Source organism: Eptatretus burgeri, chromosome 4, assembly GCF_056783735.1.
Source record: "Eptatretus burgeri isolate ZD-2024b chromosome 4, Ebu_testis_v1, whole genome shotgun sequence".
Taxonomy (NCBI): domain Eukaryota; kingdom Metazoa; phylum Chordata; class Myxini; order Myxiniformes; family Myxinidae; genus Eptatretus; species Eptatretus burgeri.
This window is the reverse complement of record NC_140964.1, coordinates 41,758,360-41,786,229: the sequence shown is the minus strand read 5'-3', so window position 1 is coordinate 41,786,229 and position 27,870 is coordinate 41,758,360. Positions and strand designations below refer to the sequence as shown.

Sequence of the window (27,870 nt, the reverse complement as noted above, 5' to 3'; positions counted from 1 at the left end):
CGGCGCCACCGCCAGACCCAACCGACCTTGGTGGGGGCGCTGAACAGCACCCTTGGCTGGAAGCAACAAACACTCCCCAACCCTCACGCACCATAATCAGTTGAGATTCCACCGCATGGCCAAAACGGCCTTGAGCGCACCCAGAGAGCCACGCCCCAGGCGCCAGGCACGTCTGACCTCGCTGAAAGCAGAGGTGGGGGTAACGCCGACCAGCGCACGAGTCCCGGCTCCGAGTCGATCTCCGAGACCCACACGGCAGTTAGACGGTAGTAATTCCATTTAAACCACACTTCAACCATAAGCTCGTTATAAATCAATAGGAATAACATTCGAACCATTACGAATTCATTTTTCCGTACAGCGCTTTTTTGATAAAATCCCAGTACAAGACAAAGCAATTACCTGCGGCCTGGAGCAACTGGAGGCTAACAAACCTTCTTTATTCGCCCCCACATCACATTGATCATAACACCAACTCCATTGACTGATCTCCGCCACATCCACTTTTACACGAGAACTGCTGGCATTTATTTCAACAACATTAAACTGCATCACTAGAGCAAGGAAAAGCACATATGCAATGAACAACAACCCACAACCCACATCACGAGTCCGCTTCTTGGTTGTCGACTTGATGCTGCGACTCGCGACTCCCTTTAACGCCACGGGCGCACCGCCACCTGTTGAAGCTGCCTGAACCACACCGATGCGCATTGCCTCACGAACCTTGCCACAGCGCGGGAACTCATCGCGAACGAAGCGCGGGAACTCATCGCGAGAGCTGATATGGCTCTCGCCGCTCCTGGAGCGCACATCATCGCCGCAGGCAGCAACGAACGGTGGCTCCCGCTGCATCGACGCGGCCCCCGCCGCCAGAGCCTCGCCCTCGGTATTCGACGAAGGTCTCGAAGAGAGCACTGGCACATCTGGAGGCACGAACCGGAACCCGTTCCGACCCAAAAGGGTCCGGCTCGCCGAGCCCGGCTCCTGCTCCGGCTCGCCGGCATCATCATGCCCCGGCTGCAGGCTGATCTCCAGGTCACTGGGGTCCTGCTGCGGTGCCCCTTCGCTCCCGGTGCGATCGTGCTGCGGTGCCCCTTCGCTCCCGGTGCGACCGTGCTGCGGTGCGCGCTCTCGTCCCGCACCGCTAGGCGTGCGAGCACCCTGCGGCACTTGAGCCATCGCGCGGACTTGCGCGGTCACCGGTGTCTGCTCGACAGATGAAACAGTCGCGATCGCCGAGTCGAATGTGATGTCGGTCAATGGCTGCTCGCAGACCAGAAATAAAATGATCTCTGAACCGTGCCGGACGCTCCTCTGCCGTGAATTTGCACGGCACAGCCGAATGCGATGCGCGGCCAGCACGAGTGGACTCAATTCGACACCCGATCCGTGCCTCGCTCACTTCCCCCCCCCCCTGCCACTGATCTTGTCATTTCCGGATCAATTGCAAGCAGGTTTCGACGCGGGACGGAAGGATCGCCTCGCACACCGCCATCTATGAACGTAACAATGGGCGATGACCCTCGGCCCACACACCGTAGACGACCTCGAGAGCCCAGACCGCCGTCCGAGTGATTGCATTGCCACGCTCGCCCACGACCCGCGCCGCAGACCGTGCGCATGGCCGTGCGTGCCTGGCCCATTGCGATGACCCCTAGACCATCTGCTGTGTCCTGACCATCGAGACCTCGGACATTCTCCAGAGCTTGCGCGACGTCCAACGCCGCGTTCGAGCCGAAACGCGTATCCTCGACAAAACGAACAAGAAAATGAACCAAATGAACGAACGTTGCCCACTCGACGTGGCCGAAGTCTATTCCGACGAAGGCGGGCACGCGTACGTTTGCCATGCACCGACCCTTTGCCATGTTCGCGCCGGCGAGACCTTTGGCTCCGTAGGCTGGAACCGCACGGGTCATTTGCTGCTCTTACACACGCCGATTCGAAGATCCTCGTTCGCCAACTGTGCTGTACTGAATTGGGAGATGCTTAGCAGGCAGACACGAAGCGGAGGAACAGTCGAGCCGGGCTGTGTTGCACGAGTGCGAGCGCGGGCGTACTGTGCCCGCGGCTCCCCTTTATTCCGTACGCGGTACACTCACGAGCCGGCCGACTCCAGCATTACTACGACGCCTCAGGCGGCGTGCACACCTCATATCCCTTGCCGACCCCCACGGCCACTCCTCCACCATCACGCCCATCATGCATCATCATCATGCCCCTCCCCGTGGGCATGACTACACCACATTCCCCAAGGTCACACAAATAAACCAAAATTGACAGCACACACACAGGAAGTAGATGGATCGAACACGTTCCTTACCTTTTTTAAAGGTTTATTTATAAAGAAAAGAATATGGGGGAAAGGTGGATGGGATGAGCGTTTCTGAACAAACAATGTGAATCAACAGACACAAAGAGGGAAAAGGGGACACGCAAACAATGATGAGAAATAAATAAAACCTAACTCACACTTGGCAACACAGATCACAATTATACAAACATTAAAATTGCAAGTGAGAACTTTCATTTGGCATGGTGTGCAGGGTGGAAAGTGGTGATACAGCCTGTTATGGAAACCGGCGACAAAGTAAGCCAGCGATGATCAGCACCTCAGGACATGCACCCTTAACCAGCCCTCGTGACCCTCTCTGGAGGCACTTCTCCTTCACTATCCAGTCCTCCTGCACTCCAGGAGCTCTCGTGTGGCCTTTCTCTTGGCATCTCTTCGTCCTTCTGGGCAGAGGCACCTTTCAGCCCATCCCGCCCACAGGGCAGCCCCAATAAGAATACATTTTCCTGCTTCTAGACCCCGTAGCGCATTATGCCACCGTGGCTGCCACACATTGGCCAGACATATCGTGATAGCCTTTTTGGAGCATGTGACACGTTTGCCATTTTGTGATGGGAAGTCATCACTTGGCTCCACCCACAAACAAGACGTGTTTACACATACAATATTACCCTGTAGTGGGGCAACTTAGCTAAATATAGCATAACAATTGTGCATTTTGTGAGGAAAGCACCAAATTTGGCACACTAGTAGCCTATCATATTATGAACAGATTTGGATATTGGGCCATCTCAAATTGTTGATGGCAGTGGAAAATGGCTGCCACAGCCATCAGCAGCTGAATTTGAGATGGCCCAATATCCAAATCTGTTCATAATATTGTTACGAATTCTGGCCCGTCCAGCGTGCGATCGGCCGCTTGACTCGAGTGGCGGCCGCCTTGCCCACCGGAACGGACAATTCAGTCGTGACCCTCCGGGAACTACCGCCCGGAGCCAGTCACTGGTGGGGGTTTAACCTCACTACAACTCAGTCCGCATTCTACCCGTGTGAAATAGGGTCCGATCGCCGAATGGTCGATTTACCTAAGTACTCGCGCGAGTAGCGTACCGAGGAGTTGTACCACGCCACAGGTCGACTCCGGACACGAACCGCTTAAGCGGCTCATTCCGTGCTGTAGAGATAACCGAGCAGAGTTATCGTCGACCTCGACGGTTCAGATTATTTATTGGGCGTTTTAAACCCACTATCAATCCCTTACGTGATGCAAGATGGAGATTCAATAAAAGGAAGGAGACAAAGCAAAGCGGGAAACAATTCAACAAGCAAGCACTTTATTTACACACACACACAGACAAGCACGTATTCACAGTCAAGACAAGATGCAACAAAAGCAAAAGCAATACGACCGAATAAAAGGGCAATTATTTACAACACTTAAACAGTTCTACTTGTCGGGACTCGGCGCCACATCACTCATTCAAAAAGCAAAGGAAAAAAGCCACCCTCACAGGCAAGGAGGTAGACAGGTCCGTGGACCAAATGTGCATGGAACCTGGAGGAGCGGCCAGGTCCACGAGACCGAGAAGGTCTTACCCACGCCCTTGTGACGCGATGGCGGGCAAGCCGCAATGTCCGCGCCGCTGCACCCCGACTCCGTGCCCCTGGCGTGGTCAGCGAGCCCTCTCCGGTGTGCTCCGCGCAAGCAGTTTGGTTGGCACCACGTTTAGGTAGGGGAGGAATGGGGCCCCCCGGCACTATCTCAGCGCAGATGGGGGGGGGGAATTGCTGATGCTCAGGGTCGGGAGAGGGGAATGGCTGGGCTGGCTTGGATCCTGTGACGAGACGGCACCAACGACGAGACGAGCGACCCCCACACCGCAACCTCGATGCCGACCGCTGTCTTCACTCGACCCGAACTCGAACTCTTCACTCGCCCCGACCAGCCGCCTGCAACTTAACCACCACCTGCAACTGAACCGCGTGAGTCGCCTTGTGCTCGCGTCTTTATAGGCTGCAGGAGGAGCCTATATGCAAATTTCAGGATCAAAACGCGATTGGAGGCGGGACCAGGCCACCCTCTGTTCAGCCATTGGTGTGGCAAAAAGGGGTGTGAGCCTTTTTTGATCCGAATTCCTCTCGGAAAGAATCCACGTTCATCGCGCTTGGAGGCGGGGCCATACCGCCCGACGCTCGCCCATTGGACGGAGAAAAAGGGGGCGTGAAGCCTTCCTGATCCGAATTTCTCCATGAGAGGAACGCATTCGTACTCGCGGCTCGACGCGTTCGGCATCAATCGCCGAACGGGCCCTGGACAGCACGGCGTTTGGTGTTGACTGGTGGTGTGGTCGATGGTTGTAGAAGGAGATAGGCGAAGGTGGTGGGGTGTTTGCTGTGGTGGTTTGGTGGTTGGCGGGCGTCGTTTGGGAATAGCGGTGAAGTGATGTTTGCGGGATGGAGTTGTGAAGGTAAAGGTAGTGGCTGTTTGCGTTGTTGGCGGGTTAATGGTCCAAAATAACAATAGAGAGAGAAAAATGGATAACTCAAAGCATCGTAGCCCGGATGAATCACACATATTTCCTCTATACAACGGGTTTGGGCTAACTACACATGAACTTACCGATATATCTCACCTGAGGACTCTTTATGGTGTAATGCGAATTTCCACAACCGTAACAATATGTTAGGCTGCTAGTGTGCCAAATTTGGTGCTTTCCTCACAAAATGCACAATTGTTATGCGAAGTTGCCCTACGACTGACTATCCTGTCAATAAATTACATAAGCTGCCTCCTCAGCATCACGTGTCACAAAAGGACTTCCTCTGATAGGTCCCTGTTGCATGGCAATCTAACCTACTTGAAACACCTGGAGCATGTTACATTTACCACAATCTAGTTATGGATTCCCTCTTCCACCTCACTATATATATATATATATATATATATATATATATATATATATATATATATATATATATATATATATATATATATATATATATATATATATATATATATTTTGGTTGTTGCGGTCACAGGTAAAATCGAGACACCAGCTTGTCACTCAGGGGGTTTAATCCCCGGTTGTCCTCGGTAGAGCCGGACCTGGGGCCACCGCGCACAATTAACGTTGTGGTACGGTGGGTAGTTTTAGAACCACGAACGCCACCCAGTCAACCACGAGTTCCAGTGTCCACCGTATAATTATTCCGTTTAACTAGAGGTCACGTGGTTACCTGAGCAGGGAGCGCGCCCTCGGCAAAGCACCAATGTTATCTGTATTAGATTTCAATTAAGGTAGCCGAGCGTTTTAACCGCTGGTGCATGCCGATTATTTTTGGTCATATCTGTGGTAATTACCTCCCAGTCTATCTCGGTTCGAACAATTCTAGACCAATGGAAGGAGAGGACAAACACGGACAGGTTGGAAATCGACAAATGATTTATTAGTAATAAAATTAATAAATAAAAATAACTTTTTATTTTCTGAGGTAAATAAAGAATGAATTTCAAAGCAAAATCAATCAAAATGCCAGGAAAGAGACAAAGAGCAGATGCTTATCGGGGGGGGGGGGGGGTTCACTTACAGCTAAACTTACTTAAAGTTGACTTGCACTTACAGCTAAACTTCGCTCAAAATCCCTCACCGTCACATCACTCAAAACCCCTCGTGCCACTTCGTTAAGACCCCTCGCCGCCACTTCGTTAAGAACTCACCGCCACATCGTCAAGAACCCCTCGCCTCCACGTCGTCAAGAACCCCTCGCCTCCACGTCATCAAGAACCCCTCGCCTCCACGTCGTCAAGAACCCCTCGCCTCCACGTCGTCAAGAACCCCTCGCCGCCACTTCGTCAAGAACCCCTCGCCGCCACGTCGTCAAGAACCCCTCGCCGCCACTTCGTCAAGAACCCCTCGCCGCCACTTCGTCAAGAACCCCTCGCCGCCACGTCGTCAAGAACCCCTCGCTGCCACGTCGTCAAGAACCCCTCGCCACCACGTCGTCAAGAACCCCTCGCCGCCACCTCGTCAAGAACGCCTCGCCGCCACCTCGTCAAGAACCCCTCGCCGCCACCTCGTCAAGAACCCCTCGCCACCACGTCGTCAAAAACACTTCACCCCCACATTATATTGTTGTGGATCTGGGGTGGCGGGATTCTCACCCGGTCCTTGGCGCCACCCTCACCACCACTGTCTCCGGGGTTTATAACGCCGGCCAGCTCAGGCCTCGGGTCACACGCCTTCAATCGTGATACCAACGTAATCCTTGTACCTTGCCAGTTGGGGAAATAGAACCCCTGTTTACAGACTGGTTGCGTCAGATGCCGAGCGTTTTCTGCCAGTCTGTAACCATTTTTGGTGTTGTATGCCAATCGAACGGATCGTTCCTCGACGTGACACGAATTAATCCAGAGTGGCAACTTCATACGAATTAACCAGATTTATTGGGGAACATCGGGGATCACAATACAAGCAAAATTCACAACAATGTTTTTATTAACAATCCTCAACCCGTTCTTAACTAGGGAACCATGGCCTACAGGTTTCGAGGGGGTCGCTACCGAAATATGCCTTAAACAACGTGCAGACAAAGGCAAACAGCATGCATGCAAGACAAGACAGAGTACTTGGTGAGGTTTCATGGACGAGAGGACAGTGTCAAGAGCACGAATGTCGCTCGCAACAGGCGAATGTCCACGGATTCGAGCTCCCGCTTGAACGTGCCGTGTGTCGAAAATGGAGCTCGTCCTCCCTTTGCCCCTTTCGCACTGCACGCGGTCTCCGCACCCTCTGACCCCACGTAAGGTCGATGATGGGCCTCAGCTGATCTCTCTCACGGTCCAGCATACAAATCCAGGCCTGGCCTGTTCTCCAGACAAGGCCCAAGTCGAGGTGCTGAACTCCGCAGGCGGATCGACAAATGTCGAGTGGTGAGGTGAGTAAGTACGGAGGCTCCGCGGCCAGACGCCGGCCGAACCTGTCGATCACCTCCCCGTACGAGTCGATCGTCGACTCCATGTGCAGGCAGCCTCTCAAAACCGACTGCCGTTTTTGTACCGGCAGATTCCACACTGTTCCTCCTTCGTTTGCTCGCTTCCAAAACACGTGCGCGCCTTGAGAGCAACTGTTTCCACACTCCGAACCTTTTTTTTTTGCGTTTCTCTTTCGCTCGTTCCACGAGCACGCCTCTCTCGTGGAAGCCGACAACTCCTCCCCCTTCGCGTCACTTCCTCCCTCGAGCAACACCCTCTCCAGGCCACACCCCCCTCAGCCGACTGGGAGGGGCCTATCCCGGGATGGGGTAGGAATACGAGGGAGGTCTTGTTTCACCACCACTGTACGAACATAAAAACAGTCTCTTACACCTCCCGACACACATATAACGTCCCTTTTACCACACAACCTAGCTATACATGCATTCAATGGGGGAACTGAGTTAATCATATATTTAGTAGTCCATTAAGGGCCATTTCCGTAACAATATTATTATTAAAAACACAGGCATTCCTCATCATACTTTGGCCAAATTTGCTGAATTTGCTCGCTCAAAACCCCTCACCGCCACGTCACTCAAAACACCTCGCCACCACGTCGCTCAAAACACCTCGCCACCACGTCGCTCAAAACACCTCGCCACCACGTCGTTCAAAACCCCTCGCCGCCACGTCATCAAGAACACCTCACCCCCACATTATATTATTATTACAAACATAGGCATTCCTCATCATACTTTGGCCAAATTTGCTGAAGAGATGGCAACATTTTGGAAAAGATTTGCATACATATTGGGTTGAGAAAGTGTATAGTGAAAAAGAAGAAAAGGGCATCCAAGAGGCAGATGGTTCGATCATATCGAGTTACTGGGTGGAACCAATCTATGAACCGACACAATGCTACTCAAGATGGCCGAAGCTGGCAAACGTTGAAGAGACTCACTCGGTCTCAGACATGAGACAATAGAAATCATCATCACTATATAATTTAATTGCTTTGTCTAACTTAAAGACCAGCCTTATAAGCATGACCTTTTGTAAATATTCTGAATTCTAGCATGCTGAACTTTATTCTAGTATGCCTGTTGTACAACTACTGAACCTCTCAACCTTCACGCTTTTTGTATTGCAGTGTTGGTTGGACACCAACAAACCTATTGGAAAACAGTTAAAAGGTGAGGCTGCAGGATCAAAGGATATGTGATGCAATTTATCACTCATTACCCACCACCCACCTACACACCTTCAAGTCATGATGGGATCTTAATATGAGTTGTGGAAATATTTTTTTCCTCATCTCCTCTCCTAAATCTTGCACCTTGGTGCAACCCCGTCTGCCTGATGAATGTACAAGCAAATTCATAAAAGCCATCCATTTTGGCCTATCCTTGTCCAACATTGTGTAATGCCTCCAATTGATGGGTAACAAAGAAGTATGATGATTCTCTGACGTAAATGGGATTGCAATTCTTTGTGAGGCTCATTTTGAGTTCTGGAGGTTGTGATGAGTCAAGTTTGGCATTGAACGCACCACACGTTGTTAGAGAGATCGATGAATGCTCTCAGCTGGACATGCATGTCAAGACAAGTAATGGGGTTCTTATTGTGTTTTCACATTATTGTTTTTACATGCGAATGATATCTTGTTGATATCTTAGACGAATGATATCTTAGTGGAGGAATGGCCTGGGAGAGGTAGGGGAGGGAGGGCATCATCTGCATGTATATTGTTGTGGTTCTGGAAACCGCATGCCTCCAAGGCAATGGCATCCATTATACAGTGGTCCCCAGACAGTTATTTTATTAATATACGTACAGTTAGACCTTCCCCTCATGTCAAATCAGTCAAACGGGACGAAGTGCATTGTGTGACTCTTATAGTTAGGTCTGATTATTATATATCTGACTTCATTCCTACTCTTTTCCTCTTATTCCTGAAATAAATCAAAGCAGGCACTGCACTCAGACGGCCGCCTGTAAAAACTGCAGCCACACCCTACAAAAGCAAACAAACAACCTCGCCCCCGTCATACAGGACACATGCAACGCGTTCTTTTCAACCCATTTCTGCATCTAATACTTACATCTATACTCTTTTCAACCCAAATCTACATCTAATAATATCCAATCCTTTGCATATCAGGTCAATTAATTCAACCACCTATTACTTTTAAGGTTAACTTAGGTCAAAAGGTCAACATAGGCCGTGAGGTCAACCCAACAATAGACCACATTTTATAATTGTTTCTAAAATTTTCAATTTTCATCCGATTTAATTGAAATTTGAAGACCATTTGCATATCAGGTCAATTAATTCAAACACCAATTATTTTTGAGACCAACTTCGGCTAAAAGGCCAATTTGTGTCAAATTGGGCCAAATTTTTTTAAATCCTCAATTTTCATCCAATTGACTTGAAATTTGAAAAGCATTTGCATGTCAGGCCACTGAATTCAACCACCTATTAATTTTGTGGTCAACATAGGCCAAAAGGTCAACATAGACCAAAAGGTCGACACAGGCCTAATTTCTAAAATCCTCAATTTTTTAATCCTATGAACTTGACATTTGAAGAGGATTTCAATATCAGGTCACTTTAGTCAACCACTTATTATTTTTGAGGTCAGAAGGTCAACACAGGCCTCACTTCTAAAATTGATAGATTGGGCCAAAAACTATGTGCGTGCGTGCGTGTGCGTGTGTGTGTGTGTGTGTGTGTGTGTGTGTGTGTGTGTGTGTGTGTGTGTGTGTGTGTGTGTGTGTGTGTGTGTGTGTGTGTGTGTGTGTGTGTGTGTGTGTGTATATATATATATATATACATATATATATATATATATATATATATATATATATATATATATATATATATACATATACATATATATAGTGGATGAGTTGATTAGGTGACAAGAACAAGCGAATTAGATTTTGGTTCAGATCCAGCCCATCAGTGGGATACAAAACGTAAACTGTTCCACCTGGCAGAGGTATGCGAGCTACCGAGTGCCATTCTACTTTGTGCTGTTTTGCCAAGTGTCGCTCTGAGTGATTTTTTTTTTCATTCTGTCTGTCTGTCTGTCTGTCTGTCTGTCTGTCTTTTTATCACATACAGGTCACAATTCCAAACTGATCATCATGAAACTTTACCAAGTTGTCGAGGTAGTCTGAACTGAGAAGCCTATTCATTTTGAGGTCAAAGGTCAAAGGTCATCTTCAGGTTAAATATCTAAAATCAATTTTTATCTGAAAAATCGTCAATTTACATCCTATTAACTGGAAAGTTGAACAGTATTTGCATAGGTCATCACTGAATTGTGAAAGTAATTTTGAGGTCAAAAAGTCAAAGGTCAACTCAAGGTCAAACTTCTAAAATCAAATTTCATCTGACAAATCGTCAATTTTGATCTGATTAACCTGAAAATTGAGCAGCATAATTCATCACTAAATTTGAAAACCAACTATTTTTGAGGTCAAAGGTCAACTCAAGGTCAAACTTCTACAATCAATTCCAATCTGAAAAATAATCAATTTTCATCCGATCCTCAAATACGATTAATTTGATTAAGATTGTCAATTTTAATCATAATGAAATGGCAACCTTTTGAGAGGGGGTGAGGGGGGGGGGGTGGATTCTGCACATATCGTGCTCTGCACGACATATTTTTCTTGTTCTTTTTTTCCTCAATCCCTCTCTTCCCTTGCATATGTAATATATTTATTTAACTCACTTTTGATTGTTTGTTTGCAGACTGATAGTTTTCATATTTATAGATAGTTCTGCAGGGATAGGCATTTCGGTAATATTCATTCGTGCTCAGAATAGATATACTGTATGTGTTTTACAATCACTCAATACAAAGGTCAAAAGTAAACACTGCTGTTGTGCTTGTGATGCATACGTAATTGAACCATAACGTAATTTGCATGATCAGTTTTGGATGGGTCGATGTGTATGCACACCTTATGCTGGTAACACCTTTACAAAGCATAGGTTAGGAAAGAAACAAGTTAATAGCCAGAAATACGAACGGACTCGGCAGTGTAGTGGTTGGAGTGTCTGTTCTGCGTCTGGGAGGTCGGCGGTTCGAACCTGATGTCAGCCGTGTCATACCGAGTACTTAAAAAATAGTACCTGCTGCTTCCTTACTTGACGCTGAGCATTTAAAAGGAATACAGCATGGAAAAACAACCACAGTGCAGGTTTTGATGAGCCAAATCTTCCTCCTGCCTTGAAATTCCTTGTAATGGAACTCTTATTACCCCACGCGTGCGAAGCGGGATTAGACAATTGGTTCACTTTGTCTGTTTGTCTGTTCACAAACATCAGTTTATGATCAAGGAACTACTTCTGCTTCTTCATCTTCTTGCGTATGGCAGCTTGGTTGCCGGGTAGCTATAATTTTGTTGGGGCATGGCTGTGCTGCTGATGCTGTGCAATACCAGTACACTGGTACTCATTTCGCTGACCTCAGAAGGATGACAGGCTGAGTCAACCCCACCTGGTGTTGATTCAGCAGCCAACGGGGCTCAAACTCAGGACCCTAAGATCCAAGCCAGCCACCCCAGCTGCTAAGCCAACACCAGGCTTAAGGAACTACTTGATTTCAATTGCATGTTATATTTTGAACATTAATTGGAAAAACGAACCTATAGTTTAACAATACGTTGGCTCTGAGTTTGGCCTGATTGTGCATGTGCAGAGAGGAGTGAGATAATTGGTTTAGTTTGTCTGCCTGTCTGGCAATCAAACAAAATTGAAAATCATTACAAACTGGAAACTTTCTGTTTTTTCACGACGTTGTAAAGAACACAAACAACAGGCATGAAAAACTAATGTAACATATTGTCACGGGTCTGGCAGTTATGGTTAATCCCCGACCCAAATTGTGGTGGGCAGGCGGTTAACACCGACAGCCCGGATTGCCGAGTGGTTTTCCTAAAAGAGGCAGACACGTGATCCTCAGAGATCATCGCGTGTGCAGGAGTGGCATTTGCGGCACCAGCGGAGCGACGGAGGCACAGATGAATGCACAGATCAAGGGGTTTATACTCGAACCCCACGACAAATACATACACACAGCAACTTAAAATAAATATGGATTTAATGAAAATAGACAAATATTTACAAGGGACAATAATTCAAAATGTAATAATACGTGAGGTGAACTAAGCGTAAAGTCAAGGCATCTTGACACCCAGACTTGCATACAGACAAGGGGAAAACAAAATGAAAGAAAAACCTCCCTTTATTCTGGCACTTAGCTTGGTCCAGAGATGGTCTTTACTGAACTTTGCGATCGATGCGCTTTGCCCTGCAAGGGCAGATGCGCCCAAAATGGTGCCGAGCCACTCTCTGGACAGGAAATGCACGTGAGGAAATTTGTGATGTGGCACTCAACGCCAAGGATCGGAGACCGCCGCACGGCCTCCTCGTCGATCGCGCTTGCCGATACGCTCTCTGCAGAATGGCACCGCTCTCTTCGGTGACATACACGAGGCTTCGCGGTCCATCTCTCACAATCAGCCAATAGTCGATGGCCAGCATCTTGCTCAGTACGTGAGCCAATTCACAGCATGACACGAGAATCACGCTGCCATTTCATCATGCCAAGAGGAGAGCAAAGCAATATCCTCCATCCTAGCCATGTTTCTCACAACTACTACTGCGAACCTCACCCTTCTTCCACCTCTGGGCGTGGCTTGCTCGAATGAAATGCGGGAAGGCGGAGCCTCTGCTTGCTTGGAACGCCTGGCTCGCTTGTTGTTATAAAAACACAACTCCATGGCTGGCTTGTAAATGCAAAAAACGTTGGGAATAGGTCACAGGGGGGCAATCACATACTGGGGTAAATTATCCTTGATCCTTATGTAATTTACACCACCACTACCCCCCCCCCACCCCACCCCCTGTGTGGTGACAGGTCACACTTAAGCTCAGTTTTCCAACTTAACTTGCATTGAGGTTTCTCCTACGTGTCCACAGACCAAACAACTCCATTCATTCCTAACTTTCTGATGAAATTCCTTCATCTACCCACACAACTCTAACAATATTACATAAGGTGTTGCTTCGGCAAACGACTCAAAGTCAATACCGAGGAAAACCAGGCACTCTGCACGTGTCGATCCGAAACAGCCTCATCGCCAATGTAATGTCCGGAGAGCAGTGAGACACGTAGAGTTGTGAGGGTTGCCGTAACTCTGTTTATTGCCCGTCTGGATGTACACTACTGTAGACTACCCCAGCCTCTAGTGGACGCGAACAGCATCAACGGCGGTAAACTTCCCAATTTTATTTTTCCTGGAACAATTAAAATCATTATTTAATTTCATTTGAATTATACACTTTAACACTAGAACACAGTCTTTTTAGCACTTTAAAAACCCTTCCATTTAGCAGTACTTGGATAAAAAAATATTACGGCATTTTACATCGTCATGACCAATCAAATTTGCCGCTCACAGACCCCACCCATATCCTTGTTTCTCAAGACTGCGTGGGGTAAGGGTTCTCTGAACTTTCTAGTTTACTTATTTATTGTGCAGAAAAATAAATCTTGAAACCGATTCACATCACTTGTCATCACAGTGAATGGTATAATTGACTATTGTGAGTAATTTGTGGATAAATCAAAGGTGTGTAAAAGCTGATGCAATTTTTCTGCAATGGGGTTGAAGGAGGGTTCATGTAGCATTGTTTTGTACTACACATTTCCCTCTGTATCATGCTGTGGCCTTGCAGGCCCATTTCCCTACTCGCTGAGCTTTCGAGTGAAGTTTTACCCCCCAGAACCACTCCGCTTGAAAGAGGCACTGACAAGGTGTTCTTCTGACCAGCTGCTCCATCCTCACCAAAAACCCACTCGCCATCACGCTTCTGAAGTTTCTCTTTCTTTCATTTATGCTCCTTGAAATTGTCTTCATTTTATTATCTTGCCTTCTTCCATGGAATAATTAATTGCTTGATACATTCTTTGCTTTGATCTTCCATGTCATTTGTATCCACAGGTACCTAATCTACCTGCAGATAAAGAGAGATATTTGGATGGAAAGATTACAAGCCAGGCCATCACACCTGGCTTACATGGCTGCTTGCATACTGCAAGGTTAGTTTAGTAGAAAGTATGTGAAAGATATATATATATATATATATATATATATATATATATATATATATATATATATATATATATATATATATATATATATACTGGTGCAGAAACACAAACTGGATCCTTCAAGTTATATTTCAAATCATGCCAAGACATTCTTTGTAAAAGTGTAACAGCTTTCAGCAAACATGTAACTGTGTTCTGCGGAGCATGTGTTGTCCAACCATGAACTTTATAAACTTCTGCACCGGTGAGATTTCTAATGAAATGCAGAAAATGTCTTCCTTGTGCTCATTTTCAACATTGTTTGTGCCATACTTGAATTTGTATTTTATGGGGATCAAATAAGGGTCAGGAGTCACAAAAGTGTTTTTGGACGTCACTCCCATACCAAGCATTGGATTTAAATTGCAGAAGTGCCATATTTCTGTAAATTGAGACTTGCCTCCAAAGCCAGCCACTGACTGGGCATCCTCCATCTTGACAAAATTTTGTTGACAAATCCAAATGTACAAGCCCTTAATCTGCATCTCAATGGAGAACTGCTCTCCTCTGCAATCCTGGATTACACTTTTCACATCTTGATTCCATGGAGACCAGGGTCATTGAAATCAATGTCATTGAAATATCCCCTGACTAAGCTGAATCTCTGGGTCTGTTACTCATGCATTAAGGACAGCTTTGTGGCCTTTCTGTTTTCTCCCCACCTCTGTTCAGGTCATGCACTATCTGCCCTTTCCATTCTGCCCCTTGTCCTCCTCGCCCTCCCCTTGCTGCCATTCTTCCTCAAAATGTCCCTCCACTCTGCTGTAGCTGTATTTCCCCACTTCCCACTGTATTCTCACTCTCTTCCATGAGCCTTGAATTTGTGTACAAAAAGTAAAAATATTCCAAAGTTTACATTTTTTTTATCCCCAAAATACTGGTCAGCTGTTAAGCTGGATTCAGTTTTATTTTACTTTCTGCTGATGTCATGATGATATTTAGCCAGGGATGTTGTGAAATCGATGGAATAAAAATAAATAAACTTTTACATTTAAAAATATTGGAGTTTTTAATTTTCTCCATGTAGGTCAGGTCAGGTCAGGTATGGGAGCATGCGCCAGAGCAGCACGTCGACACGTCCACTTTCCGCTGGGACTCCAGGGGCCTCCGTCTGGCCATCCCCCAGGCAGATGCCTGTCCCATCCCCAACGACTTGAAGTGCTGATCAATCTGCTGCAACCACGAGGCATGTGGTCAGCCCATTGGCTTCCTCCACTCATGAGGCTCCCTTGCTGAGAGAATCTGGTGAGCAGGATCAGCGTCAGGAAAACGAGCCACATGTCCATACAGCTGCACCTGACGCTCATGGACTACGTAGGTAACAAATCTCATTTAAGTCTCTCTCAGTTACTGCTCGTTGGACACAAAGTCTCACCAGCGATAGCCAAGGATTCGCCAAATGAAATGCCACCATCTCAGATCCCTGGTCAGAGTCCAAGTCTCACATCCAGAGAGCAAGACTGGAAGCACCAAGGACCTGAATACTCGGACTTTCGTCCTCCCGCAGAGGTACCAGCAGCGCCACACCCCATGATCCAGTGAATCCATGACTCCCCAGGCCTGACCCAGACGTCTATTGACCTCTGACTCACAGCCAGCAGAGACATGAATATCACTGACAAGGTAAGTGAATCTCTGTGACCTCAACATCCTCGCCACAAACGGGTACAGACAAGATGCCATTGAAAGCCTGTTTCTGAGTTTTGACACAGGAAACCCGTAATCCCAGCTGCTCCAAATCCTCATTCAGCACCTCGAAAGCCCCCAAAAGGATATCCAGCGTCTCCACAAAGATGATTGCATCATCTGTGAAATTAAGTTCAGAGATCTTGACATTCCCAACAGATGCACTGCAGTTGTAACCACCCCCCATGATCTCACCACTATCCGGTCTCCGAACCACCAGCCTTGAGAAGTTCAGCATGGATGCCACAAATCCCTCAGGCTTGACCCCATTTCAACCAGTTCACCGCAGCCTGTGTTTCCCCAAATGAAGGTGGATCACAGTTGATTGGGGGTCAGCAATAGGGATAGAAACACCCCTGACATCAAACTCAACAGCTGGTGGATCATCTTGATACAGCCACTCAAAGTAACTGGCCCAACATGTCTTCACTTCAGACTCCTCTGCCAAGAGCCTACCACCCTCCACTCTAACAGCAGTACATTGAGGGATGGGCTTGGAGGAATGCAATGCATGAATTCCCCTGCAAGAAGGACGAGAATCACTTGACCATAGGTGATGCTGTACCACCTCACAGATTCCACGCACATAGACCTCCTTGTCCACCCTTGGTGCACATACAGTTTTACGTCTCAGCTCTCAGAACAACTCACCTCTGCCATTCAGCCTGGCTCTGTGACTCTGGTCAATGGTATTCAGTGTCCCTTAAGAGACAAAATTCTTCTTTGCCCGAGGTTAGTTTCAAGACATCCACCTGCAACATCAAGGACGGTGGTCTTGAAGGCACTTCACAACTCTTCAGATTGCCCCAAAGCACCCAAACGCCCCCAAATCCCCACTCAGCCTGTTCGCAAACTCCTCAGCTACACTCTCATCTTTGAGCTTGCCAACATACAGCCTCGGCTGGGATGGTACCATTCTCCAGGATTTAAGGTGCAGCTTTAGAGTTGCTACAACAAGCCTGTGGTCAGTATTGAGGAACTGAGCACTCCGGTAGACCCTGCAGTTCTGGATCATCCTCCAGCGACCATCAACGCGCACCTGGTCAATCTCCTTTGCCACACCACCAGCATTGGAACACCAAGTCCATCGATGAGCCTGTGGCCCAACATCGCCCAACTCCCAGGCTTTTAATTTCCTATTGCCTTCCTTCCCATCTCCTCTTTTCTTGTTTGTTCATTCACTTGTGTCCAACTGTGACCCCACTGTCATTTTGTTTCCTTTTGTAACCTTGCTCTTTCATAAGCCTCAATGTTGTGTACAAAAACACCAACAAAAATCAACCCATTTTGGAGTTGAATTGACTACTTGATGCTGATAGCTGTTCTTAAAACTGCAGTGCTGTTTACTTCTATCTTTATACTCTAGCGGAGATTGGAGATGGAGAATCTGGGGAAGTTTGTGAGGGACGCCTTACTCGCCTTGCCATTCTACCTCCCCAACCGCAACCTTTGGAGTTCGAGTCACAGCAGATACAAATGTTGCAGCTACGGTTGGTCGGTCACTTGATGTCCAGATCTCATTGTGCTTCAGATGTTATACAAAGGAAGTTACAAACTACTCTTGGTTGACTTCAGATGATTTCCAATGTTTGTTGTTTTTGTTACGGAAACATTTATTTTGCTTAATGATTAGCTTTGTTGTATTTTTGGTCATCAGTATGTCCATCAACGTTGTGTCTTGATACGGGATGTCAGGACGTGACAATTTACTCCACCCCAATTCCCCCCCCCCCCAACCTCTCCGCACCTCCAGAGGTTTCTCACCGGCTGAAGCCGAAGACTATTTGCTTCAAAGGGCTCAAACGCTGGATCGTTATGGCTTCTATCCCCACCCCTGCAAGGTATGTAGGATTGGGTTTTGGTCCAAGGCAAAGAGGTGTTTCATCCATCCATTGGGACCATACTCTGTGAAGAGCGTTGGTGCTGCCTAAGCAGTCTCCTTGGCTATTGGACACAATCCTGGACGGGTTGCCACTCCGACACAGGATACCAGCATGCTGGCACTTATTTTGCCGACCTCAGAAGGATGACAGGCAGAGCCAACCCCACCTGGTATTAATTCAACAGCTAAGTGGGATTTGAACTCAGGACCCCCAGATCCCAATCCCACCACTCGAGCCATTAAGCCAACGCCAGGCATAAACACGTGTTTTTTTACCTATATAATCATGATCAAAGCATTAATTTTTGTCTGTAGATGGCCATTTGTCTAAGACTCAGAAATATAATCATAGCAGTTTTGTTTTGAGACTGTGTTTGGAAAAAAAAACCCCCAAAAAACCAATGCAGACCTTTTGCGACAACAAAGTTGATGAGTCACTTTAATTAGTTTGGTATAATTGTAAAGTTTCGCTGCCAATTTGAGGACAGAACACCTTTTATTTATTTGTGAATTCAGAATAGCAATTAACTAAATGGCATGCATTTCCATGGTTAGAAATGACATCTTTTTTTTTTTTTCAACGTCAGTAATGTCTTGCTCGGTTGATAACTAATGCACTGGTTGAATGGGTTTGTGTCCAACCTCTTCCTCATTCAAATGATATGAATACAGACAGATATTGGGAAGGGAAGGGGACGTTTGGTTTGTTGTACACCGCTCTTTCACAATTCCATATCCAGATGATGCATGATGTCATCGCCTGGCACCGAAGGAAGGGAGTACTCAGTTTTTACTCCGTTTGTTAATTGCCGGATTTCGGCAATTATGTTGGTCGGTTGTGTGTGTGTCATTCTGTGTGTCTGTCTGTCTGTTTGTGTGTTTGTTTACCCTGTAGCAGCCACACCATTTCAGCGATCATGACCAAACTGGGTACAGACGTCGGCCTTGGTCCAACTTCGACACTTGTCGTTTTTGGTGAATCTAGGTCAAAGGTCAATGTCTAGGTCACCGAAAAACCGAAATTCTTATTTTCGCAATCACGTCCGTTAAAATGGTCGTATCGACTTCAAACCAAATCCAAAATGTGCATCTTCCAATTCTGCATCTAACCATATGTCTCATTGGGGTGTCACACCAACACCATTCTTAGCGGTCGGGGGTCGAATGTCAGGGGGGTTGGGTCAAAACTTTTAAATTGCGATAAAAATGCCATTTTAAGTCCGATTGACTTCCAAGTTATGATCATGACCAAACGAAGTGCTGTAACTCAATAAACAGTAGCACTATCGACTTATAAGAACCAAATTGATTTCCAGGTTTTTGTTTTTTCAGAGATCATGGAGATATGACAAAGTTATTCTGGCAATTCCTTGCTCAACAAGCAATTTCATTTGTTTGTTTTCTTGCTTTCTTGTTTTCTTTCTTTCTTTCTTGTTTGTCTGGGCAATATCTCAGCCATCTTTTGAGCTAGGAAGCTGAAATTTGGGGACAAAAGTGAAGATGTGCTTTGGCAAAAACAGTATTTTAAATTTTTTGATTAATCAATTAATTATTCATTTTTCGATTAATTACTTAATTTACAAAAAGTTACAGATTCGGATGAAACGGTGCTGGTTTTGGTATGCTATTATTTCTTAATTATTTTATGATTATTATTTCTTTATTTTAATATTGCAATTAATTAATCAATTATTATTGTACGCCGCTCCCTCCCAATTCTGTCTCCATGTGCTGCATGGCAAGTAGGTATCATTTTTACGCATTCACCTCAGAAGTGCAGCGCTCCCTCCCAATTCCGTCCCCATGTGCTGCACAGTGGCATCGCTGGGTGCCAAAGGCGCATGCTGGAGGATTTGTTATTTATTTATTTGGCATGGGGGCGGTGTACTTTGAATGTACCTCTACTTGTTATATTTTATTCTGAATCCATATCCAATATTAATAATATTAATTTTATAAAAATTTTTTTAATCATTTTCAAGTCGTACTATGACATCTTCACCATTCACAATGGAATGTAAATTACACAACTGATAAACCCACTATGGTTATGACCTCCACCACCAAAGGTGGACGGATGAAACGTGGTGGACAGGTTGGGTATGTGACAAGGATGAACTGATTAGATTTTGGTGAAGATCCAGCTCCAAGAATTTAAGTGATTCTTGACCATTGAGAAATCAGGCCAAAAACGAAAAAAACATGTCTCAAAACGTTTTGGATGGATTATGACAAAACTTTGTGGTTGAGTTGGGTAGGTTATAAGAACAAGCTGATTCGATTTTTGTTCAGGTCTGGATGCAGATCCGGCCGATCAGTGGGATACAAAACGTAAACTGTTCAGCCTGGCGGAGGCCACCGAGTGCCTTTCCAGTTGAACCGATAACAGTCATGAAGGAAAAATGAGGCTTTAACTTGCGTAATTACTAAGCTGCTTCCATTCCTGTTAGACACAGCACCCTGAGGTTGTTTATCGATAGGAATGCCTGTTTCAATTAAATTAACACCCCCTCCCCCCCAAAAAAAAAATTGGCTGAATTATGTATTTTAAAACACAGTGTGCAAGAAAAACAAATTCAGCAAGGGCAGTAAAATGAGGATGGACTGAGGTAACCCGTTTAAACTAGTTAACAGAAAATGCACATGTTAAGGCAGAAATTCATCACAGCCTTGTGTTTTTTTGTTTGTTTTTTTTTTGTTTTTTTTATATAGTATTAAAAAATAATCATAAAATGAATGAATGAACCCCCACACCCACCTGAAAAAAACAGACTTTAAAATGGTATAAATGCAGGGTTTTGTTCTTCGCGCGCCGAAGCCAGAATACTGATGGCATTTTCCCACTGGGCGGCCAAGCTCAGTCGTTGCTTAAACCAGACTAGTTGCCTTATATCACCGGTGGTTGCAACGAGCCTTCTAACCGATAACATTAATGATGTTAGGCGTGGATCAGTCATACATTCCGGTTGTTTCGATGGCGATTGGTTCAAATAAATTCCTGCCCCTCTTGTCTCCTGCCTTGTTGTATGTTTCTGTGCATTAGCTCTTGCACGAGCCTTGACTTGGTTTACAAAAAAAAAAAAAAGTTTGGCTGAGGCTGGCTTATTTATTGTGTTTCAGAACTTCCGCATTGGTGGCAGCTGCTCCAGCTGTTAAGACTGGTATTGTAAACGTGTGATTTGGCGAAAGTGTTGACACAAGTGCAATCCCAAGATAGGCTTCTCCCATTCTTGTATTGGATGATGGTCAAGCCATCTGGGCGGGTGTTTTCACCAAAGTCTACACCAAGGGTTTCCAGGACAGTTGGTATTCCTGCCCATAAAGGGCATGTTTGACCACATCATTTAAGATCAACCAGCACTGAAACGGCATGACAGACCATGGTATCCAAGTGTATTCATCATACTGTCGCATCGACATTTATGCCGTTCACAGGCTGATACTCCAACTCGTAGTGCAACCGCAACCCGTAATGACTCGGGGTCAAGCTGTGTTCCAAAAGAGGGAACAGGGACTGCATGAAGCCACATCCCACTTTTATTGGTGGCTGCGGCCGAAAGACGGGCTCTGGTGACCTGATCCGCACTGTTCATTAGGCTGACAAAAGACACTCTTGCCGCCTCAATGTCCCATGCTTTTTGGCTAAGCCGGGACAGGCCTTCAGGTTCACAAATGCTGATATTGGCTGAAATCCGAGACAACACCGCCACTGTCAACTCTACCGTTTGCGCCAAACTGCTTTTGCGGGACAGAATGACATCGACTAAAGGGCGGACTGCCAGCAATGAGATGAAGCCAGGGAGGGCAATGTCAAAAGCCTTCCTGAAACCCAGACTTCCCTGCTTAATTGGGAGTGTAGCTTGCATCCAAGCAGAATCGTTGAAAGCAACATTAGAGATTTTACTAATAGTTTCGCAAACGGTGCGGTCAAAAGCTCCGAGCTGTGCACCATTCAGATAGGAAGAGGTCGCACGCAAGATATACATGAGCTTGGGCATGGCAAAACAGTTTTTGAGCAGCACAAATGCTTTGTGTGTGTCAAATTGCTCCAGATGGCCAGCCATTCGGATCAAGTTGTCGTGCTTCTCGATAATAGCCTTGGGTGAAGGCCTCGGGGAGATCGGAGCACCAAGAAGAGTACAGTCATTGATCAAGAAAATCTTAACACCAGGGAGCACTGCCTCAAATATGGCCTCAGTGGACAGTCATCCAACGATGCATGGTGGAGGATGGTCAGCTCACACTTTCCACCAATGATCTCGAGGCCAATGTTGGTCAACCGGGCAATGATATTCTGGAGGTCAACCACCACTTCCGTGTGTTCGACCCCAAATGATGCGTCGTCGAGGTACCATATATTGAGCTCTGAATGAACCCCTCTGGCTCTTGGGTTGATGCCCAGAGAAAAATGACCTGATCTGAAGAGGTCACCCTGTTGAATGCCAGTTGCTGAATAAATGGCCTTGTCATAGAACAAATCAGAAGGCCTAGCGTATGCCTGCCAGATGAGTGGACAGATGCTGGGGGTGCACCTTCATACTTCAGACAAAAAAAATGTCATGCCTCAAGCAATTAAATGCATTACGCATGTTGATCTTAAGAAAGACGTGATTAGGAGGCGGATTTTTCAGATAAAGTCTGGCAGCATGGGCAGCCGATTCACACCCACCTTGAGTTGAATAGCCCAACTGGACAGGATGTAGCTCAGCCCCGACATCGTCAGAAAGAGATCGGACTCCGGCTTTGGTCACGAGATGGCGCAAAGTATTGCCCACAGCGATTGGGTGAATACCACCAACCTTGGTTGGAGCAAATTAATTTGTGCTGAAAAAAAATAGGGCGCACAGCTACGGAAACCTCTCCCTGCAGAACCACATTAATGCACAGAGTAAGAGAAGAGAGTAAGTGGGCCCCGGCATATTCCCTGCCCAAGGGAGCCTGAAGGTGTCCCGGTCTTTGCCCATCAGGGCCCACAGCCAACCCAGATGGAAAAAGGTTGACTGCGATTCGGACGGAATGCTCAGAAAAGAACCACCGGAGTGGCTAATTCACCTTCGGACGCGGCCGGTAGGGTTGAGGTCAGGCGGGGCAGCTGGGTTTTTGGCTTTGAGAGCTTCGGCCATTTTGGCTGATTGTGGGGCATGCCCCTCACAGGATGCCAACTCTCTGATGGCCCCCTTGATATCCATGTTGACACATTTGGCTTTCATCCTTCTGTTGATGTGTTGAGAGTTATTGGCTGTATGAGGCTTAATTGTGGAGTTGCCAGGAAGGACAACTGGAAGTGGTGGCAAGATGTCCATTGCCAAAAAATCAGCCATTCGGCGCTTGACTTTAGAAGTCAATGAGACATCGAGGGAATCTGGAACCTCTTTATCGGGCACCCTAAGGCCAAAGTAACAAAAATCAAGGAGGCGATACCAGGCCTAGGGGGTCCTCGAGGACAATGTCACGGAGAAGTTTGCCAAGAGCATCAGTGACAGGGATACGAGCACCCTTGGGTACTTTTCGGAGTACCCTAAAATTATTACATCTCAATAAGAAGGTGGAAAAGGCCATTGGTTGGGCCAGGGTAGCCGAGGGGGGGGGGTGCCTTCAGTGCAATCCCAAGACAGGCAGGGCATGATCAATTGGTCATAAGCATCGCTGCCTGACGCCTCGACAATTTAACAGATGAAGTGGTAATAAGAATTACATAACCGGCACTGAATAGAATGCTTGCTCGTATTGGTGAGCTTACATTTGGAACATGGGGGAATAATGGCTGAAGCGGCCATCCCGGTGGCCACCAAACACACGTCGCTGTTGTCGGCACCAAACCCGGTGGCCACCAAACACCGGCTGTACCGCCAGTGGCCACTGAGCCCCCGTCAATGTCAACACTGCAGTCAGTGGAGACCGGCCGCCCATCATTGTCATCACCTGTGCCGGCACCACTTAAGGTGGCTGCTGAAAACCGGATACGGCTAAGTTTTGTGATGGGCTCTGCGTCATATGGTCCTGCTGCTGCTGTGCACTTTCATGTAATAATTGGACTGCGGCACGTCCAAGGGGCCACCTTGTCCCTGTACACCTTCTGTGAGCTTAGATAACTTGGCTGTCTATTACCAAATATTTTAAAGCTTTGCTCAAGGCCGACCCGCACATCTGCTGAGGGGAGGGGGTGTGGGGGGGGAGGGGTTCGCACGGCGATGTTGCTCTTCCCATGGCCGTCCCGTTCTTGCATCGTAGGGAGCGGAATATGCGCGGCCATGTTGCTATAACCAGGGTCGTCCCGCTCATCTGCCAAAGGGAGTGGCGTTTGCGTGGCTATATTACTCTGCCCGAAGTCATCCCACTCACCCACCATGAAGCATGAAGTTTGCGCCACCATATTACTCTGCTCAAGCCCTTCCTGCTTGACTTTCAGTAGGGGTGGAGTTTGCTCACCTATATTAATGAAAGTTTGGTATTGTAGTGTCCCAGAGGTGTCACAGACCCTTCTCATGGCATTAGCGATTGCTGATAAAACTATCTGTCGGCCGCTCTTCCTGCAATACGGGGAGAGGAGGACTCTCAGGGTCGGCATCATTCGGTACGTCGTTTAGCCATCCCTCGACACGGTACTCTTGCAAATAACTGTCGATAAACCGGTCGAGCTCCATAAAGTCAGGCGAAGTCTGCAAGGGCTTTTGGATGAAGCATGGGAGGAGCCCCCTCGCTCAATGGAACTTATTGTGCAGCCTGCAGGGCTTGGCATTGCAAATGAAGACCTGCAGTACTTGTTTATGTATCTGTACCAGGATGCGGTGGACCCATCGTCAGGACATCATGACTAGCGTCGAGCAGCACCAGAACCAGCATCACCGCGTCATGCCTTGTGGTTGTTTCATGCAAGGACAGCTTGGGAATCTTCATTCCCTTTCATAGTCAGCATGCAAAGCTTCAAAGATAACATTTCCCTTTACAGCTCGTGTGCCAATAATTTCCATGTTACGATACATGTAGATGTTGCATTGATGGAATATTTAGTTTTTAGTTTGTGTTAAGAATTGCTTTCTAAACTCCACCCAATATAACTGAGGAATCATGATGACATCATTGATAACTGGTACATTGCTGGGACGATTGTAAATGAACAGTTGAAGTGCACATATTTTGATAAACCATGTAGGATGATGATTGCAGTTGTTTCTAATCATCTCAATTTCTTGCCAGGACATGTCTGGAGTGACGGTGGCCTTGGGTTTCACACCCAGTGGTTTTGAGATCTCTCAAGACAATCAAAGTCTGAATATCATTCCTTGGTACAATCATCTTTGTCGAATTCTTAACCAAATCAGGTGTTTGAATGGTCAGTGTTCCTTCAGAGGTCATTTTTTGTCAATATCATGACCATTGTACACTTTTTTGCAAGTCTATCCCCTCAAAAACTGGAACAAAACTACCTCCATTTTTACGTTGTGAGATGACATACGAGTTCTCTTACAAGGAACCTTAATGCAGGAGCTAGCCATTAAAGCTCACAAGCCTGCGATTATGATTGCCAACCTATGGCTGTTTGCCCATGCTTTATCCTCTTTAGATGTTGAGCATCAAGTAAGGAAGCAGCACATACCATTTTTAAAGTATTGAGATATAACTCAGCCATGGTCGGGCTCAAACCGCTGACCTTCTAGACTAAGAGGATGCATTAACCAATAAGCCACCGTAATGTCTGATTTAAGACTTAAACCATTACAAAGATTATTTTCAGAAATCTTCATCAAGAAATGAGGCCGAACGATCAAATGGATTTGATTTGACATTGTCGATTTTGTCATTGGATTACATCGTTCATTTTTTTTTTCTCCAATGTTTTAGACTTTCCCTTATTTGCATAACCAAGTATTTTGCAGAGCAGCAAATTACAACCAATCACCAGCTGTAACGAATTAACAGGATTAGATAGCATTCACCATAAGCCAGAATGGATATACTGTACATTGATGGACTTTCTTCAATGTAAAATTCCATGTCCATTTTAGCAACTATTGCTTTTATAGGCAGCTATTTATTTAAATGGTAAATTGATAAATTTGTACAACTTGCCATTTGTCGTGTTCCTTTCGCAAAAGAAAAAAAGTTACACACAAACCCATTAATCGGTCTGATTCTCCATCCTGTTAATTTGGACGCGTTCCGAGCCATGTTCTCACGAGAAGAGCTTTTCACACTTCCTCTTGGGGAATTGTATGGTCTTAGGGTGACAATCCTGAAAGTACCTTGTACCTTCTTCTCCTCATTTTTAGATGTAATCGAAGCCTTCGGGCGAGAGGCCTTGCCAGCATCTTTTGGCAGGCCTCCAGGCATAGCTAATGATTCACAGCAAACATAATTGTTCGCACGAGAAAGAAGCAGGCAGGTGGTTGTACCGTGGCCAAGTCCCAACCGTCACCTCACATTATCGTCATTTAATAATGGCGTTCTCAACAGGTGCAGCGTGACATCACGTTGTGTTATGGAGGAGGCTATCACCAAGTGATTATGTAATAAATGATGATGACATTTTTTACAAGTGAATGATGTGATGCATCTGAAATCACAGTGGAAAGGTTTATTTGTTTGGAAGAGAAAAGCTGTGAAGAAAATGGGGAAAAAAGTTAACAAGTTACTTCCATTATATGATGTAAGTACCGAGGGCAAAAAAGACAGAAGAGCTAATTAGATACCCCCGCATTAATAACACAATGCATCAATTATATCAAAGCCAGTTGGGTTAAGCGAAGGTTAAAGTATTTGGTGGTGGATTTTGATTTTGATTGGGTTATTCATAGGCCCAGTGCAATCAGCCATGTGTGCGACATTGATTGGTATGCACAATTACTTTCAGCTGTTTCAGTCTATTTATTGCCCCAATCTATCAACCATTATTGTTTTCAGGTATCGTACCTGGCCTGTCCGTTTGGACTGAGTGCCGGGGAGAAAGGATCGACTGACACAGAAATAAATACAAACGAATGTTCCATTTTATTACTTGCAAGGACCTTCTTCGTTACACCCTTCCCCATTGAGTTGGGGTCAGGGGTTCAGAGAGCATATATTGCTGGCCCGAGTCTTTCACAAACCGGCTCGCCAGGTCTGAGCTGGTTCAGGGAGGCATTTTGAATTTGGGTCAGGGTGCCTTTGATAACTCACCTGCTATTCATTTAAAGACTGGGACGTTTAAACATCCACCGGGAATCGATGCTGACAAACGGGGTCCCCAGCTTAACATCCCACCCGAACACAAGGCACACGTTTGGATGTCACGTCCTGCTTGCGAAGCACCAGCGCGTGAGTTTATAGTCATGTTGAGAATAGTACCCAAAGGGCTAAAAAGGAAACATCGCACCTCTGAGCGATCAAGTTTCCAAGAGCAAATTTACAAGAACTCGAGTAATACGTCTCGGTTTTGTTTTAGTTTTGATGTCATCCTCGGTATTTGAAAATTGTGGGTACCTTTTAAAAGACTGTTCTTGTCCAGATGGAAATTTCAGAGGTAACATTCTTAAAAGAGTGCAAGAGGACGTTTTGGTAACGACTTGAGACGTGTTTTGAGAGATGATGTTTTATTTGCAAATTAAAAATACATTTTGATAGTTTCTACTGATTTGACACCAAGGCCTGTTTTACTTGTATTCTCTCCTTGCACCCACACTCTCCTCCCCGCAGGGTCGAGATACGAAAATTTAAGTACGAAGGCAAAATTTTGTGGTTGAGCTGCTGTGCGCAGAGGGAGGTGAGGATGAATGTGTCTTTGTCTTTGAATGATTGGAGTCATGCACTTGCAATTACAGTCGTGGCCAAAAATATTGGCACCCTTGCACTTTTTTCAAATAACACAATTTTCACTTAA

At 46.2% G+C, this 27,870-nt stretch overlaps 1 protein-coding gene across 1 annotated transcript in view; it reads left to right on the top strand.

Annotated features, from left to right (window-relative positions):
* LOC147027879 (FERM domain-containing protein 5-like) overlaps window positions 1-27,870 on the top strand; it is a 72,763-nt gene that overhangs the window by 30,597 nt on the left and 14,296 nt on the right. Inside the window, exons 4-10 of the mRNA XM_085877602.1 lie at window positions 8,422-8,464; window positions 14,032-14,110; window positions 14,298-14,395; window positions 17,499-17,622; window positions 17,886-17,973; window positions 25,212-25,300; window positions 27,687-27,753. Coding sequence (XP_085733728.1) covers window positions 8,422-8,464; window positions 14,032-14,110; window positions 14,298-14,395; window positions 17,499-17,622; window positions 17,886-17,973; window positions 25,212-25,300; window positions 27,687-27,753 — 588 coding nt within the window. The remainder of the gene's footprint in view (window positions 1-8,421; window positions 8,465-14,031; window positions 14,111-14,297; window positions 14,396-17,498; window positions 17,623-17,885; window positions 17,974-25,211; window positions 25,301-27,686; window positions 27,754-27,870) is intronic.